The following is a 16,253-nucleotide window of genomic DNA, read 5'->3' as shown; positions in this document are numbered from 1 at the left end:
GGGGTGTATTAGTGCCCAAGACATGGGTAACTTGAATGCTGAAAGGTACATACAGGTTTTGGAGCAACATATGTTGCCATCCAAGGAACGTCTTTTTCATGGACGCCCCTGCTTATTTCAGCAAGACAATGCCAAGCCACGTGTTACAACAGTGTGGCTTCATACTAAAAGAGTGCGGGTACTAGACTGGCCTGCCTGTAGTCCAAGACCTGTCTCCCATTAATAATGTGTGGCGCAATATGAAGCCTAGAATACCACAACGGAGACCCCGGACTGTTGAACAACTTAAGCTGTACAGCAAGCAAGAATGGGAAAGAATTCCACCTGAAAAGCTTCAAAAATTGGTCTCCCCAGTTCTCAAACGTTTACTGAGTGTTGTTAAAAGGAAAGGCCATGTAACACAGTGGTGAACATGCCTCTGTGCCAACTTTTTGTTGCTGCCATTAAATTCTAAGTTAATGATTATTTGCGCAAAAAAAAATAGTTTCTCAGTTTGAACATTAAGTATCTTGTCTTTGCAGTCTATTCACTTGAATATAAACTGAAAATGATTTGCAAATCATTGTATGCTGTTTTTATTTACGAATTACACAATGTGCCAACTTCACTAACTTGAAATGCTTCTATTATCATAAATAATGTGTTAATGTGGCGGTAGAAAATGGATATATGAATAATATATTGTGACATATACAGATTTTAGGCCATACCGCCCATCCCTAGTGAATGGAGGCCACTATTGAAGGAAAAACAGTAAAACATACATAAAAATATATATATATATATATATATAATATAAATATGAAACTGCTTTTCATACCGGATCCGAGTGTTCTGAGGCTGGAGCGGTCGTACTTGTGCACCCACTGGTCGCCATACTTGAGTAGCAGGCGAATGGCTGTCGGGGCGCCGTAGAACTGGTTGATTTTAAGCCTCTCCACCATCTCCCAGTACCTTCCTGCCAACACAAGCCAGCATCATGAGCACAGATCTGGACCGCGTGCAGCTGTGTGCCACAGATTATGACCGAGGTACTGACTGGGATGCTAATTTTAGCTCACGTTGTGATGGCCACGTCAGGCTTAAGCGCAGTAATCCGCAGCTGTTATACCTGGGTCGGGGTAAACTGGCGTGCTCTCAAACAGCACGGTGGTCCCACCGTTGGCCAGGGGTCCGTACACGCTGTAACTGTGACCTGTGATCCAACCAATGTCGGCGACACAGCCAAATACGTCGCCATCATTGTAGTCAAAGACATACTGTAGCGGAGAGAACGCACAAGAACCATTTTTAGTTAGCTATTGCTAACAATACAACAACACATGTCAGCATAAACACACTCATTGTTGGTAGAAATGATCCTGGTCGTGATTCGCACCCTCTTATCAATTCGTCGTAGTGAAGACGGAGCTGAGACAGAACACAACGCCCTCAATTTACCGGTCGGTCTACATTCCTATGAGCTTTGCTCTCCCTTAGAGATAGGGTAAGAAACTCTGGGAGTAGCTCAGAGTAACACTTTTCCACTTTGTATCAGTCCATTTTAGATGAGCTCGGGCCCAGCGAAGCCGGCGGCGTTTCTGGGTGTTGTTGATAAATAGCTTTCGCTTAGCATAGCAGAGTTTTAACTTGCACTTACAGATGTAGAGACGAACTGTAGTTACTGAATGGTTTTCTGAAGTGTTCCTGAGCCCATGTGGTGATATCCTTTACACACTGATGTCGCTTTTTGATGCAGTACCGCCTGAGGGATCGAAGGTCCGTGATATCATCGCTTACGCGCAGTGATTTCTCCAGATTATCTGAACCTTTTGATGGTGAAATGCGCCACACATTTTCAATGGGAGACAGGTCTGGACTACAGGCAGGCCAGTCTAGTACCTGCACTCTTTTACTATGAAGCCACGCTGTTGTAACACATGGCTTGGCATTGTCTTGCTGAAATAAGCAGGGGCGTCCATGATAACGTTGCTTGGATGGCAACATATGTTGCTCCAAAACCTGTATGTACCTTTTAGCATTAATGGTGCCTTCACAGATGTGTAAGTTACTCATGCCTTGGGCACTAATACACCCCCATACCATCACAGATGCTGGCTTTTCAACTTTGCGCCTATAACAGTCCGGATGGTTCTTTTCCTCTTTGGTCCGGAGGACATGATGTCCACAGTTTCCAAACAATTTGAAATGTGGCCTCGTCAGACCACAGAACTCTTTTCCTTTTTGCATATCTTAGATGAGCTCTGGCCCAGCGAAGCCGGCAGCGTTTCTGGGTGTTGTTGATAAATGGCTTTGGCTTTGCATAGTAGAGTTTTAACTTGCACTTACAGATGTAGCGACCAACTGTAGTTACTGACAGTGGTTTTATGAAGTGTTCCTGAGCCCATGTGGCGATATCCTTTACACACTGATGTCGCTTTTCGATGCAGTACCGCCTGAGGGATCAAAGGTCACAGGCATTCAATGTTGGTTTTCAGCCTTGCCGCTTACATGCAGTGATTTCTCCAGATTCTCTGAACCTTTTGATGATATTACGGACCGTAGATGATGAAATCCCTAAATTCCTTGCAATAGCTCGTTGAGAAATGTTGTTCTTAAACTGTTCGAAAATTTGCTCACGCATTTGTTGACAAAGTGGTGACCCTCGCCCCATCCTTGTTTGTGAATGACTGAGCATTTCATGGAAGCTGCTTTTATACCCAATCATGGCACCCACCTGTTCCCAATTAGCCTGTTCACCTGTGGGATGTTCCAAATAAGTGTTTGATGAGCATTCCACAACTTTCTCAGTCTTTTTTGCCACTTGTGCCAGCTTTTTTGAAACATGTTGCAGGCATCAAATTCCAAATGAGCTAATATTTGCAAAAAATAAAAATGTTCCAGTTCGAACGTGAAGTATCTGGTCTTTGCAGTCTATTCAATTGAATATAAGTTGAAAAGGATTTGCAAATCATTGTATTCGGTTTTTATTTACCATTTACACAACGTGCCAACTTCACTGCTTTTGGGGTTTTGTAGTAATAAGAAGACGGTGGGTTTGAGTTGTCAACCTAAGCGTGTTCCACTGCACACTGTGATGATCACCTTGTGTGTAAGTGAGGTGTACAGCAGGTATCCGGCCTGAGTGTGCACGAGTCCTTTGGGCTTCCCCGTGCTGCCAGACGTGTAAAGCAAGAACAGCACGTCCTCGCTGTCCATGGCCTCCGGCTCACACACGCCGTCCTCCATCTTCATCTCCTGTGAAGATGCGCTGGGGTTACAACAAATACACGGGCCGTCGTCTCCTTAATTGGCTCGGTGCCCTCTCACCTCCTCCATGGCGACATCCTTCGTCGTCATGGCGACCGGCGTGTCCGTCCTCATGGCGACAAGCACCTGCCGCACGGTCGGGCAGCTCTGCACCGCCGCGTCCACCGTCTTCTTCAGATGGGTGATCTTGCCGCCTCGGACACCCTCGTTGACGGTGATGACGGTGCTGGACCGGGCTGCGGGTGAACACACCATGTCGTTGCTGGCTTCTTACGCTAAGTCACAGGTGTCAAACTCAAGGCCCGGGGGCCAGATCTGGCCCGCCACATCCCGCGAAGTGTGTGTTAATAAAATACTTAATTTTTTTGTTCAATGCAAATACCGTATTTTCCGCACTATAAGGCACACCTAAAAACCTCCAATTTTCTCAAAAGCTGACAGTGTGCCTTATAATCCGGTGCGCCTTATATATGGACCAATATTGAGCCACAACAGGTCTCGCAACTATGGGATGCATAACGTAACCCCAGCCTCTACTGTAGCGTCTATTCTATGCGCCTTATAATGCGGTGCGCCTTATATATGAACAAAGTTTTAAAATAGGCCATTTATTGAAGGTGCGCCTTATAATCCGGTGCGCCTTATAGTGCGGAAAATACTGTAATTATTTTGATTTTGACAGGAAAAATGCTAATCTTTTAAACGTTATTATCTAATCATGCAAAATATTAGAGTATTATATAGTGTATTAAAAAAATATGTTTGTAAAGATAAAAAATATTTGCTTGTCACTTTTAAGTAGGATTTATCCATTCATTTGTACATGAAAAAATCTAATAAATGCATAGGCAATAATGTAATAATATGATGGGATTATTGGTGCACATTTATATCAGTGCTGTCAAATGATGTATTTAAAAAAAAAATCAGATACATTAGAATTTTGATTAATCACAGGTTATTGCCTGCATGCTTAATTTTAATTAATTGTAATTAATTTCTAAAAATTGTCCCTCTGAAGGCAGCCATTACTGCGATGAGGCCCTCAATGAGAACGAGTTTGACACCCCTGCGCTAAGTGAATAAAGAGCTAATAGCTAGCATGTTTGGATAGAAATAAGCATGTTTGTCGTGTCATGGAGTTGTGGCTTGTGCAGCCCTTTGAGACACTCGTGATTTAGGGCTATATAAGTAAACTTTGATTGAGTGCAGCAGCAGCAGAAAACTAGAGCTGCATGGTTGTTTACGATGTACCTCTTGTGTATTTTATCATGTATTCCGACGCATGAGCGTCCTTGCTCCACCTAGTGGTGATGCTAATGAACTACAGTTGTATTAAAGTGATGGGCTCTCACGCTTTCTTGTGGCGTCTCTGTAAAAGCTGCGTGGCCCTAAAACAGGGGGTGTCAAACTCATTTTCATTGAGGGCCACATCGCAGAAATGGCTGCTTTCAGAGGGACACTTTTTTCAAATGAATTTACATTATGTATGCAGGTAATAACCTGTGATTAATCATGATTAATCTAAATGCATATGCATTTGATTATTACATTTTTTTATGTATAACTTGCTTTAAAATCATGAATAAAGGTGACAAACCGATACTTAACTTTTTTGTTTTTATCTCACAAAAGTTTAAAATATGCATTTTTTTCCGTCAAAATTGAAAGAACAAATGCATTTAGTAAAGAAAGAAAAAAAAGTATTTTATTGAAACCCATTTTTTCCAGGCTTTCGCGGGCCACATAAAATAATGTGTTGGGCCAGAAGTGGCCCCCGGGCCTTCAGTTTGACACATGTGCCCTAAAAGGTTGCGCAATTATCATTTTTTTCCGCCAAGAGGATACGTTTCTGAAGTCAAGCGCTACACTGCGAAACAAAGCTGTCAAAATACGAGATACAAAGACTAGATTTTAAAGACAAATATATAGTAAAATTAACTTTGCTGCATGGACAGATCATTTGACTTGATAAGACATCCTAAATTAAAGTTTGTATGTATAGAAATTAGCAGGACTTTTAGGAGAGAAATAAGTATTTTATTCTAGAAACAAACATTATTCAACGTCCTCGAGATGTTGCAGATTCTTTAAACAAGATTTTCTTAATACCTTAATTGAATAGTTATTTTCTCAAGTTTAACATTTTTAAAATAGAATAGAAAAAATATAAATATTCATGCCGGAATTAAGATTAGTCAATGATTAAAATAAGTGAATAACTCCTAAAACTAGGGAAATTCCGAGAAATAACACTTTAAATCTTGGCAAGTGGCTAATCATTTGCAGTGTAAGTACTGATCTGCTAAGTGTGGTTTGCCTTTTCTGTGGCTTTTAGATCAAGATAAAGACAACAGTTTCTTGTTTTCACCTTTTCTTTTTCAAAAGGAGCCAAGTTATTTTGATTGTAGGCCATTTAAAAATGTTAAACGCAGTTGATACAGTCAGATCGTATGTTTCTAGCAAGTTTAGCAATAAATGCGCATGAATAACTTCCTGATGAGACAGTCAGCGTTCCAAATGGGCCTTTTAGCTCACTTTGTCACCGTGACGATGAGCAGATAAGAGTCCATAAAGCTTTACTAGAGAGATGTGGGATTAAAGGGAAACTACACCCGGTTACCCTTGATAAGAAACTCTAGACCTGGATCAACCTCTGGACCCACAAGAGGGAGAGTACATGTGCTAAGCCCTCATCTTCCTTATTGCCAACACATTGTCCCACATGCAGAACTGTCTTGGTTTCTTCCTTTTACTTTGTTGCTTATGGAATTCTATGCATGCTCAAGTACAGTACAGTATGGTGTGCTTTTCATTACTTTGCCATACCTTTCACTTCACCTGAACTCCCTCCTCTGTGGCTACAATAATGGATTATCTTATTTTATCTTATCTTAGATCAAGAGAAGAAAATGGTCAGCAATTTAGTGCCTGAGGTGCCATTTGTAAAACATTTTCAGCTGGAAACAATGTTTTGGCCGTTTGCTTACATGACAACATACAGTATTTTGCATTGATATTGTTTCTATAGAGCAGTGGTCCCCAACCTTTTTGTAGCTGCGGACCGGTCAACGCTTGAAAATTTGTCCCACGGACCGGTGGGGGTGGGGGGGTATTTAAATTAATTTTTTTTTTACATAAATAAATACAATCATGTGTGCTTACAGACTGTATCCCTGCAGACTGTATTGATCTATATTGATATATAATGTATATATTGTGTTTTTTATGTTGATTTCATGAAATAAAACATTTTTTTTTTTTTTTTTTTTTTTTAAATTGCTTGTGCGGCCCGGTACCGGGCCGCGGTCCAGTGGTTGGGGACCACTGCTATAGAGGATAAAAATGGAAATGGTAAAAAGTGGTGATAACGCAAGTCAAATTTCAAACTGGCATTTATCCACTGAAAGCTAAAGGGAAACTGCAATTTTGGGGGAATTTTGTCATTCACAATCTTTATATAAGATGAGAACACGTATGTTTTTCTTATATGCATTCTAATTTGTAATATACTTCTCGACCACAGGTGTCACACTCAAGGCCCGGGGGCCAGATCTGGCCCGCCACATCATTGTATGTGGCCCGCAAAAGCTTGGGAAAAGTGTGTGTTGATAAAATACTTCATTTCTTTACTAAAGGAAAATGATTATTTCGATTTTGACAGGAAAAAAATACTAATCTTTTAAACTTTATTATCTGATCATGCCAAATATTACATTATTATAGTGCAGGGGTCACCAACCTTTTTGAAACCAAGGGCTACTTCTTGGGTACTGATTACTGCGAAGGGCTACCAGTTAGATACACACTTAAATAAATTGCCAGAAGTAGCCAATTTGCTCAATTTACCTTTAACTCTGTTATTATTAATAATTAATTATATTTATCTTTGTGGAAACACTGATCATCTTAATGATTTCTCACAATAAATATATATAGAAACCAGAGGTGGGACCAAGTCATTGCTTTGCAAGTCACAAGTAAGTCTCAAGTCATTGCCCTCAAGTCTCGAGTCAAGTCCCGAGTCAAGACAGGCAAGTCCCGAGTCAAGTCCAAAGTCAAGACTGGAAAGTCTCAAGTCAAGTCACAAGTCATGCATTTTGAGTTTCGAGTCCTTTCAAGTCCTTTTAACCACAGACTAATATTTTTACACAGATTGTGTATGCTTTTAAAACGTTGTATTTATTTATTAAAACACGTGCATTTGAAATAGCAGGAAAAAAAATAGTACTGACATTGCAATTCATAATAGCACTATTAACCAGTCATTTTAATAGTGCAAACAAATTTAAACATTTAACTCATTCCTTTACAGAATAAACACATTTGCAAAAACAAGTGCAACTGTACTTATTTGTACAAAAGTGTTAACATTGTATGTCCATGGCATATTGCATTGTAACTAGTTCCACAGCAGTTTCTATTCTGTTCTTACCTTATCTCATTGATCTCATCTCATACTGTATGTGTGTTGATGTGTGCGTACACATGAAAAACATAACAAATACATGAACATAACAATGAACAGAGTTGTACTTTTTAGATGTCAGGGCCCTATGCAATATGTACACATATTCTTAATATAGTACACATTTTAACTGACCCTTATTTGACTACGTTTGTCTTTTTGTAGGTGGCTAAAATACGCGGTGCTGCTGACCGCCATCTAACGTTACGTTATTGTGTGTGATACATTGACTAACGTAACGTTATTTGTAGGTACCTCATGCAGCCCTGCTTAAAAAAATCACTTGACAAAAAGTATCAATAAGGTAGCGAACTGCAGTGGACGCAACAGATTGCCGTGTTTGCAATGACGTTATAACCACAGACATCTTATAAGTAGACGCAGTATTGGTTGCTGTGACGCAAGCAATTTGCATCTTGAAGTGGTGATGAGGAGCCGGCAAGTAGCCTAAACTGACAGTTGACAGGTAGAAAACAAAGATGCCGGGCTGGTGTCCAGCGTTTTCCTGCTCAAATGAGCGGACTGTTGAAAATAGGAATCGGGGGATTACTTTTCACAAGTAAGATTTAACATTAATGTACTATTGGTTGTATTTTATGAAAATAACATTACCACAGAGTTGAGAAGGAGCAAAGATCTTCAATATTTGTATGTGAAAATCACAAAGAAATCTTCTGGGGGAGGATGACGCCCCTACAGGGGTTTGGTTTACAAACTTTCAGCCCCACCTAAAACAAAATTCACCAGCCGCCACTGATTATGATGCATTCTCATTTTAGGTCAAATATAAGACAATACTTTCTTAACAGTATAATTGTAACCAGGAATAAGTCTTCAAGTAACAATATTCAAATACTAACATTGTTGGGTAAGACAGCATTTGGTTTTATTCTGAATCCAGTGAAACAGATTGGTGGTTTTAGCTGATAAAAAGACTTTCAGGTGTTTATATATGTTTAAGTATTTGGCAGACGCTTTTATCCAAAGCGACATACATAAAAAATACATATATAACAATCACTGTAAACATGATCATTTAAGGGAAGAATGTAATACAAAATATCAATACAAAGTGTAAAGACAGAATAAACTCTCTGCTGCTGCAGCAACAGAGATACAGTCTATAAGATATATAGATATCTAATGTATTCATACATTGTTTATGTAGGATATACACATGTATATATAACCTAATCATATTGTTTCTTCAATTTAAAAATAGCTGACCGTTTTTTCCCCCTTTCCCCGGGGATTATATTCCCAGTTTTGATCTCGGACGTCTGGTCACTTATAGCGTATAAGAATATTATATTACTGTTAAGCAAACTATGAATAATAAAACACGCCAAAACATGTTTCCTTTATCATAGCTACACGTATGACAACAAAGCGCGTGAAAATGAGTGGTATTCAGTGAGGTAAGATGAATTAAATGCGCTGACAGTTCATTGCTCCTGCCAAATGAATTGCACTAGTGGAGCGGATCACCACTCCAAGATGGCGGCCCCGCGTCTCGTCTGCGCCTGTAGGCAGTAGCGCTCCATGCTGCGTACCCTTATAAGATGTCTATGGTTATAACGTTAGCAGTGAGTTTACAGCCTCACTGATTTAACTACACAGCAAATAAAAGTCACGTTACTTAGCCAATAAACGTTAGCTTACATTCAAAACGTACCCTTCTTTGTGCAACTTCAAATGTCGAACGAAGTTGGAAGTTGTTACGTATTCGAACTGCATGATTTGCATAGGGCTATTCGTTTTTTGATGACCGAGTCGTAGTTTTAATACCCGAACGAAATTAACTTTGGCATAATTGTTTCTCACTGCCGCATTGTTTGACAATTCTTCTTCATTGGTTGTCCTGCAATTTGATTGGATGAGAGCTGTGTGATGAAAACAGCGTAGATCTAATTTGATTGGCTGTTGTACTGAGAGCATACCAGCTGACAGGAACAACACGCTGATAGACACAGACGAAGAAAAGGAAAAATACGGAGCGGCGCGCTCCCAAATAACTTTTTAATCTTTGGGTTTTGGGGAAAGTAGCAAGTCATGTCAAGTCAAAAGGCTCAAGTCCAAGTGAAGTCAGAAGTCATTGATGTTAAAGTCTAAGTCGAGTTGCAAGTCTCTTTACAATTTGTCAAGTCGAGTCCAAAGTCATCAAATTCATGACTCGAGTCTGACTCGAGTCCAAGTCATGTGACTCAAGTCCACACCTCTGATAGAAACAGATAAATATCAATATGCAACACTTTATTTTTATATTTTCTCTAAGTGCACATTTTTCAAATTGAACATTTTCAAATGATCACTTCTAAGACAGTCTTGTGAAATCACAATATCCCATTTTAACTAGCTAGCCACTAACATTTTTTTAACAAATCATGAATTACTTTGCACCACGTTTGTACAAATAATAACTCATGTAAAATACAAAAGTAAACTCTCAAATTTTTAAATCATGTCACACTTTGAACTGGACACCAAATCTGTTATCTGTTTCTTTGTCAGTTAGTGGGAAGCCTGGCATTGCATGCTGTTAACTAGTGAGTTGTACTCTGGTGTGTAACTTGACACTGCAACTCTGAGTGAGTCTTGCAGATGTGCATCAGTGAGGCGTGTTCTGTGTTTGTTCTTGATGAAGTTCATGTCAGAAAAGGCTGATTCACAAAGATAAGATTTTTCCTCATTGTTTGCGGAACCTTCTTAATCTTTTGGACATATTTTCACAGCAATCTGGCCTTAAGCTTAATTATGATAAATGTAAAATGTTAAGGATCGGAAATCTAAAGGGAACGTCCTTTCGAATGGAATGCAAAGTGCCTGTTTTGTGGACAGATGGACCAGTTAACATACTTGGTGTTGTTGTCCCAGAAAATCTGGAAGATCTAGGCTCAGTAAATTATGATAATCGACTAAGAAAGCTGGACAAAATTATGCAATTATGGAAAGGGAAATCCCTAACCTTGTATGGTAAAATGTCTATTGCCAACTCGTTAATTATTCCTCAATTTATTTATTTGTTTTTGTCATTACCAGCTCCATCACAAAACTTTTTTAAGATTTATGAGCGGAGGGTCTTCGATTTTGTCTGGAACGGCAAACCAGAAAAGATTAAAAGAAAGGTTTTGTACAAAGAGTATGAATATGGGGGCCTGAAACTTCTCAACCTTGAAGCTGTGTGTCTGTCTTTAAAAGCATCAATTGTTCCAAAGATGTATTTAAACATTGAGTGGTACACAAATGTCCTGTTGGACAAAAAACATGTACTGTATCAAAAGAAATTGTATCCTTTTTTACAAGTGATCCCCTCCCAGAGAGTCTGCTGGGAAACATGGCGGGGTTCATAAAGGCAACAATCCACTCATAGTGGTGTTTTCAATTTTATGTGCCAGAAAAAAGAGACGATATTTTGCAGCAGTTAATATGGATGAACTCTAATATTGTAATAGATGGAAAGCCTTTCTTTTGGAAAAATATGTTTGAAAGAGGAATCATTTTTGTCAATGATATTATCAATGAGAATGGTAAAATTATGAAGTATGATGAATTTAGAGCTATGTATGGTGATGCTTGCTCAAGCTTTTCATTTTATCAACTAACTGGAGTAATTGGGAAAAGATGGAAACAAATAATTAATTATGGAACTACTACATTATTAGTTTGTAAACCTCTAATAAGAAATTCTAGTTGGCAAAAAGGAACTAAAATAAATAGAAAAATATATACTTTTTATTTAATAAAGAAATCTTTGAAGGCTGCCTCATACAACACAAATGGAAAATGGGAGGACTTTTTTGACTGCCCGTTGCCATGGGATGCCATATTCAAACTAATCTATAAAACCACTATCGATGTGCAAAATCGTTATTTTCAAATTAAAATTATTTATAACTTCTTACCCACAGGGAAAATGTTAAAATTATGGAATATGACAGAGTCAGATGATTGCTGATTTTGTTGTCAGGAGCCTGAATCCACCCTGCATTTGTTTTGGTATTGTCATATTGTGTCTTTGTTTTGGGTGAAAGTTGAAAAAATGTGTTTAAGGATTGGTTTGGTTATGAAGCTTAATGTGGTTTCTGTTATTTTAGGAGAGTTCATTGACAATCATGATTTAGTCAATTTAATTATAGTACTCGGTAAAATGTTTATTTTTAAGGCCAAAAACAGATATTCACTTAGTATTACTTTCTTTAAAACATTTATTCAGTATTTTCTAACTTTAGAAAGTTACATGGTTGAAAACGATAATGATGCCAAAAAACATTTAAAAAAAAGATGAGAAGTCCTCAAAGGCTTATTTTGAAAGTATAATTATGTTTATAGATTATATGATATCTGTTGTTGTGTTCCCTAATTTGAGTGACCTGGACATAATCTGGACTGTACATAAATGCTTATTTTGAAAATGTAATTTTGTTTATAAATTATATGCAATCTGTTGTGTTCCCTAATTTTTTTCTGTGTACATGAATGAAGGTGTGTGTTGCTGAGTCCTACTTGGACATTATCTGGACTGGGCCTGGTTTAAAAAACCCTTTAAACAAATCTAATTTCATTGACAAACTGGTCTGTTGAAGATAAGGCCCTTTTTTTAAAAATAAAATAAAATAAGATAAATAAATAAAAAACATTTTCTTGGATAAAAAAGAAAGTAAAACAATATAAAAATAATTACATAAAAAATAGTAATTAATGAAAATGTTAGTGGACCAGCAGCCTATACAATCATGTGTGCTTCAGGGACTGTGTCCCTTGCAGATGTGTTGTCTATGTTGTGGGAACCAGAATATTGGTAGCAGAAAGAAATAACCCCTTTTGTGTGAGTGGGTGTGGATGAGTGTGCATGGGGGAGGTTGTTTGGGTTGATGCACTGATTGAAAGTGTATCTTGTGTTTTTTCTATGTAGATTTAATTTAAAAAAAAATAATAATAATTGTTTTTTTTTTATTGTTTTTTTTTTTTTTTTTTAGAACAGGCCCGCGGGCGACTCATCTGGTCCTTACGGGCGACCTGGTGTCCGCGGGCACCGCGTTGGTGACCCCTGTTATAGTGTATTAAAACAAATGTTAGTAAATATAAAAAATATTTGCTTGTCACTTTTAAGTATGATTTATCCATTAATTTGAACATGAAAAAACCTAATAAGTGTGTAGGCAATAATGTAATAATATGAGAGGATTACTGGTTCAAATTTATATTAGTGCTGTCAAATTATGTATTTTTAAAAAATCAGATACATTTGAATTTTGATTGATCACAGGTTATTGCCTGCATGCATAATTTTAATACATTTTAAAAAGTGTCCCTTTAAAGACAGACATTACTGCGATGTGGCCCTCAATGAAAACTAGTTTGACACCCCTGTACTAGACGTCCTCAAATGCACCCAAAAAGCCCTCTAAAAACACCCAAAAACTGCATTAACGTGCCGTGATCTGAATATTAACTACTGGAAGTATTAGCAACATTGTTGTTTTAAGTATTAACGTCGAGGAACTACTTTTAGTAACACAGCACCTCGGTCACTGAGCGGTAACAAGCTACTGCAGCTGTTGACATACTGTGCTGGTGAGCTGCTGCATCGCCTCTTAATTGGCAAAAGTTAATTGTGAATAAATCATCCCTCTCACTTGAATAGTAGAAGGTTGTAACTAGGGATGTCCGATAATGGCTTTTTGCCGATATCCGATATTCCGATATTGTCCAACTCTTTAATTACCGATACCGATATCAACCGATACCGATATCAACCGATATATGCAGTCGTGGAATTAACACATTATTATGCCTAATTTGGACAACCATGTATGGTGAAGATAAGGTAGTTTTTAAAAAAAAAAAAAAAATAAGATAACTAAATTAAAAACATTTTCTTGAATAAAAAAGAAAGTAAAACAATATAAAAACAGTTACATAGAAACTAGTAATTAATGAAAATGAGTAAAATTAACTGTTAAAGGTTAGTACTATTAGTGGACCAGCAGCATGCACAATCATGTGTGCTTACAGACTGTATCCCTTGCAGACTATATTGATATATATTGATATATAATGTAGGAACCAGAATATTGATAACAGAAAGAAATGGGGGGAGGGAGGTTTTTTGGGTTGGTGCACTAATTGTAAGTGTATCTTGTGTTTTTTATGTTGATTTAATAAAAAAACCAAAAAAAAACCGATACAGATAATAAAAAAAACGATACCGATAATTTCCGATATTACATTTTAACGCATTAAATTAATCAATCCAACAAAACAATACACAGCAATACCATAACAATGCAATCCAATTCCAAAACCAAACCAGCAACATTTAGAACTGCAATAAACAGAGCAATTGAGAGGAGACACAAACACGACACAGAACAAACCAAAAGTAGTGAAACAAAAATGAATATTATCAACAACAGTATCAATATTAGTTACAATTTCAACATAGCAGTGATTAAAAATCCCTCATTGACATTATCATTAGACATTTATAAAAAATTTAAAAAAAAGAACAATAGTGTCACAGTGGCTTACACTTGCATCGCATCTCATAAGCTTGACAACACACTGTGTCCAATATTTTCACAAAGATAAAATAAGTCATATTTCTGGTTCTTTTAATAGTTAAAACAAATTCACATTATTGCAATCAGTTGATAAAACATTGTCCTTTACAATTATAAAAGCTTTTTACAAAAATCTACTACTCTGCTTGCATGTCAGCAGACTGGGGTAGATCCTGCTGAAATCCTATGTATTGAATGAATAGAGAATTGTTTTGAATCGGGAAAAAAAACGTTTTTGAATCGAGAATCGCGTTGAATCGGAAAAAAAAAAAAGATTTTGAATCGAATCGTGACCCCAAGAATCGATATTGAATCGAATCGTGGGACACCCAAAGATTTGCAGCCCTAATACTTATAGCGCGTACATTAAACGTTAGAGGGTTTTTTTTAACAGCGCATTAAAGGCAAATAAAATCGAATCCCTGTTACCTGCATTGTTGGCCACCTTTTGCTAGCTTTTATTTACAAGTTAGAATGCATACAAAAAGAAACTGTGAATTGAAATGGAAAGGATTGTGAATGATAGACAAGGTTCCAAAAAAGTGCAGTTCCCCTTTAAGCAGGCAGGTAGTGTTTCTTCAGGAACATTATTAACTGGTCTGACATCCATGTTCCTTTATGTGTTGTTCAGGTGCCAACAAAGTTCTTTTGACAGTGTTACAAGGTGTAAACGTGGACTAAATGTCGAGCAAATCTACTTCCATCGTCTTCATCGAGTCACTTGACAGGAAAACGGTGTACGACAGTGGGGTCTCACAAGTCAATCAACAACTTGGGAGTTCAAACCATAATCCTGTGTGACATCAGCAAATCTCATGAGAGTTCTGATTGGAGAACGTCTAAAGAATGAACTTTTTTTGCTTTTGCAAGCTCAATAATCAAAGGATGCAAGGGCCACTGAAAATAAACAAAGACAAAGCTTTATATTCTTATTAGTTATTAGTATCCGCATTTTAGCTTTTTCTCTTTAAATGTGCTTTTTTTCCTTTTGTTTTAACTTTATTTCTACAATGTGCAGTGGTGGGCAAATACAAAAAAAACTGCAGGCTGCACTTTGGACACACTTGCCATGGAGGAAAGGGTGATAATAACCATAAAACCAGAAATGTGACAAAAAGAAAAGGTTACGGAGTACAATATCAGGTAAAACCTACTCAGTGCCCTAGCGGTTAGAGTGTCCGCCCTGAGATCGGTAGGTTGTGAGTTCAAACCCCGGCCGAGTCATACCAAAGACTATAAAAATGGGACCCATTACCTCCCTGCTTGGCACTCAGCATCAAGGGTTGGAATTGGGGGTTAAATCACCAAAATTGATTCCCGGGCGCGGCCACCGCTGCTGCTCACTGCTCCCCTCACCTCCCAGGGGGTGAACAAGGGGATGGGTCAAATGCAGAGGAAAAATTTCACCACACCTAGTGTGTGTGACAATCATTGGTACTTTAACTTTAATTAATACAATACAGACACAAGTTAACTGTTATAATACAATAATAACTATAGAACAGGCCTGTGCAATTGTTTTGCCTCGGGGGGCCAAATTTAGACAAAAAAATGTGTCTGGGGGCCGGTATATCTGATTTTTAGGAACACTAACAGAAAACCTCACAATGTCTGATTGAATGCTAAAAATGTTATGACAGAACGCCTTAAAAAACGGAATGGAATTAAAACACATTTTTACTGAATGAGACACCCAGAATGTACATGAAAATAAAGAATGTGGGATTTACAATATTAACTATGAACGATAAAACACTGAATATTGACAACATATGAACGTCACACCCCCTCTCCATCCACATATCGGCAATCAAGCAAAACGCAAAAAAAGTGCAACAAAAACCGCGAAATACAACGGTGCGGCGCTGTTGGGACAGTGGCCGTGCCAGCAACCTGAGCGTTCCGGGTTCGATCCCCAGCTTCAAACCGCTTTGAGTACCTTGAAGGTAGAAAAGCACTATACAAGTATAACC

The 16,253-nt window shown here is 37.9% G+C and overlaps 1 protein-coding gene across 2 annotated transcripts in view; it reads right to left on the bottom strand.

The window, feature by feature from the left end:
- The window catches only part of acss1 (acyl-CoA synthetase short chain family member 1), a 37,295-nt gene that overhangs the window by 19,318 nt on the left and 1,724 nt on the right, over positions 1 to 16,253 (bottom strand). For both annotated transcript variants that reach the window (XM_062044510.1, XM_062044509.1), the window contains exons 4-7: positions 3,310 to 3,485; positions 3,085 to 3,237; positions 1,112 to 1,259; positions 821 to 958 (exon numbers count right to left, since the gene is read on the bottom strand). In XM_062044510.1, the coding sequence (XP_061900494.1) occupies positions 821 to 958; positions 1,112 to 1,259; positions 3,085 to 3,237; positions 3,310 to 3,485 (615 nt within the window). The remainder of the gene's footprint in view (positions 1 to 820; positions 959 to 1,111; positions 1,260 to 3,084; positions 3,238 to 3,309; positions 3,486 to 16,253) is intronic.

This window comes from Entelurus aequoreus, linkage group LG04, assembly GCF_033978785.1.
Source record: "Entelurus aequoreus isolate RoL-2023_Sb linkage group LG04, RoL_Eaeq_v1.1, whole genome shotgun sequence".
Lineage (NCBI taxonomy): Eukaryota > Metazoa > Chordata > Actinopteri > Syngnathiformes > Syngnathidae > Entelurus > Entelurus aequoreus.
The sequence above is the reverse complement of the archived record's forward strand: the minus strand, read 5'-3'. Positions and strand labels throughout refer to the sequence as shown.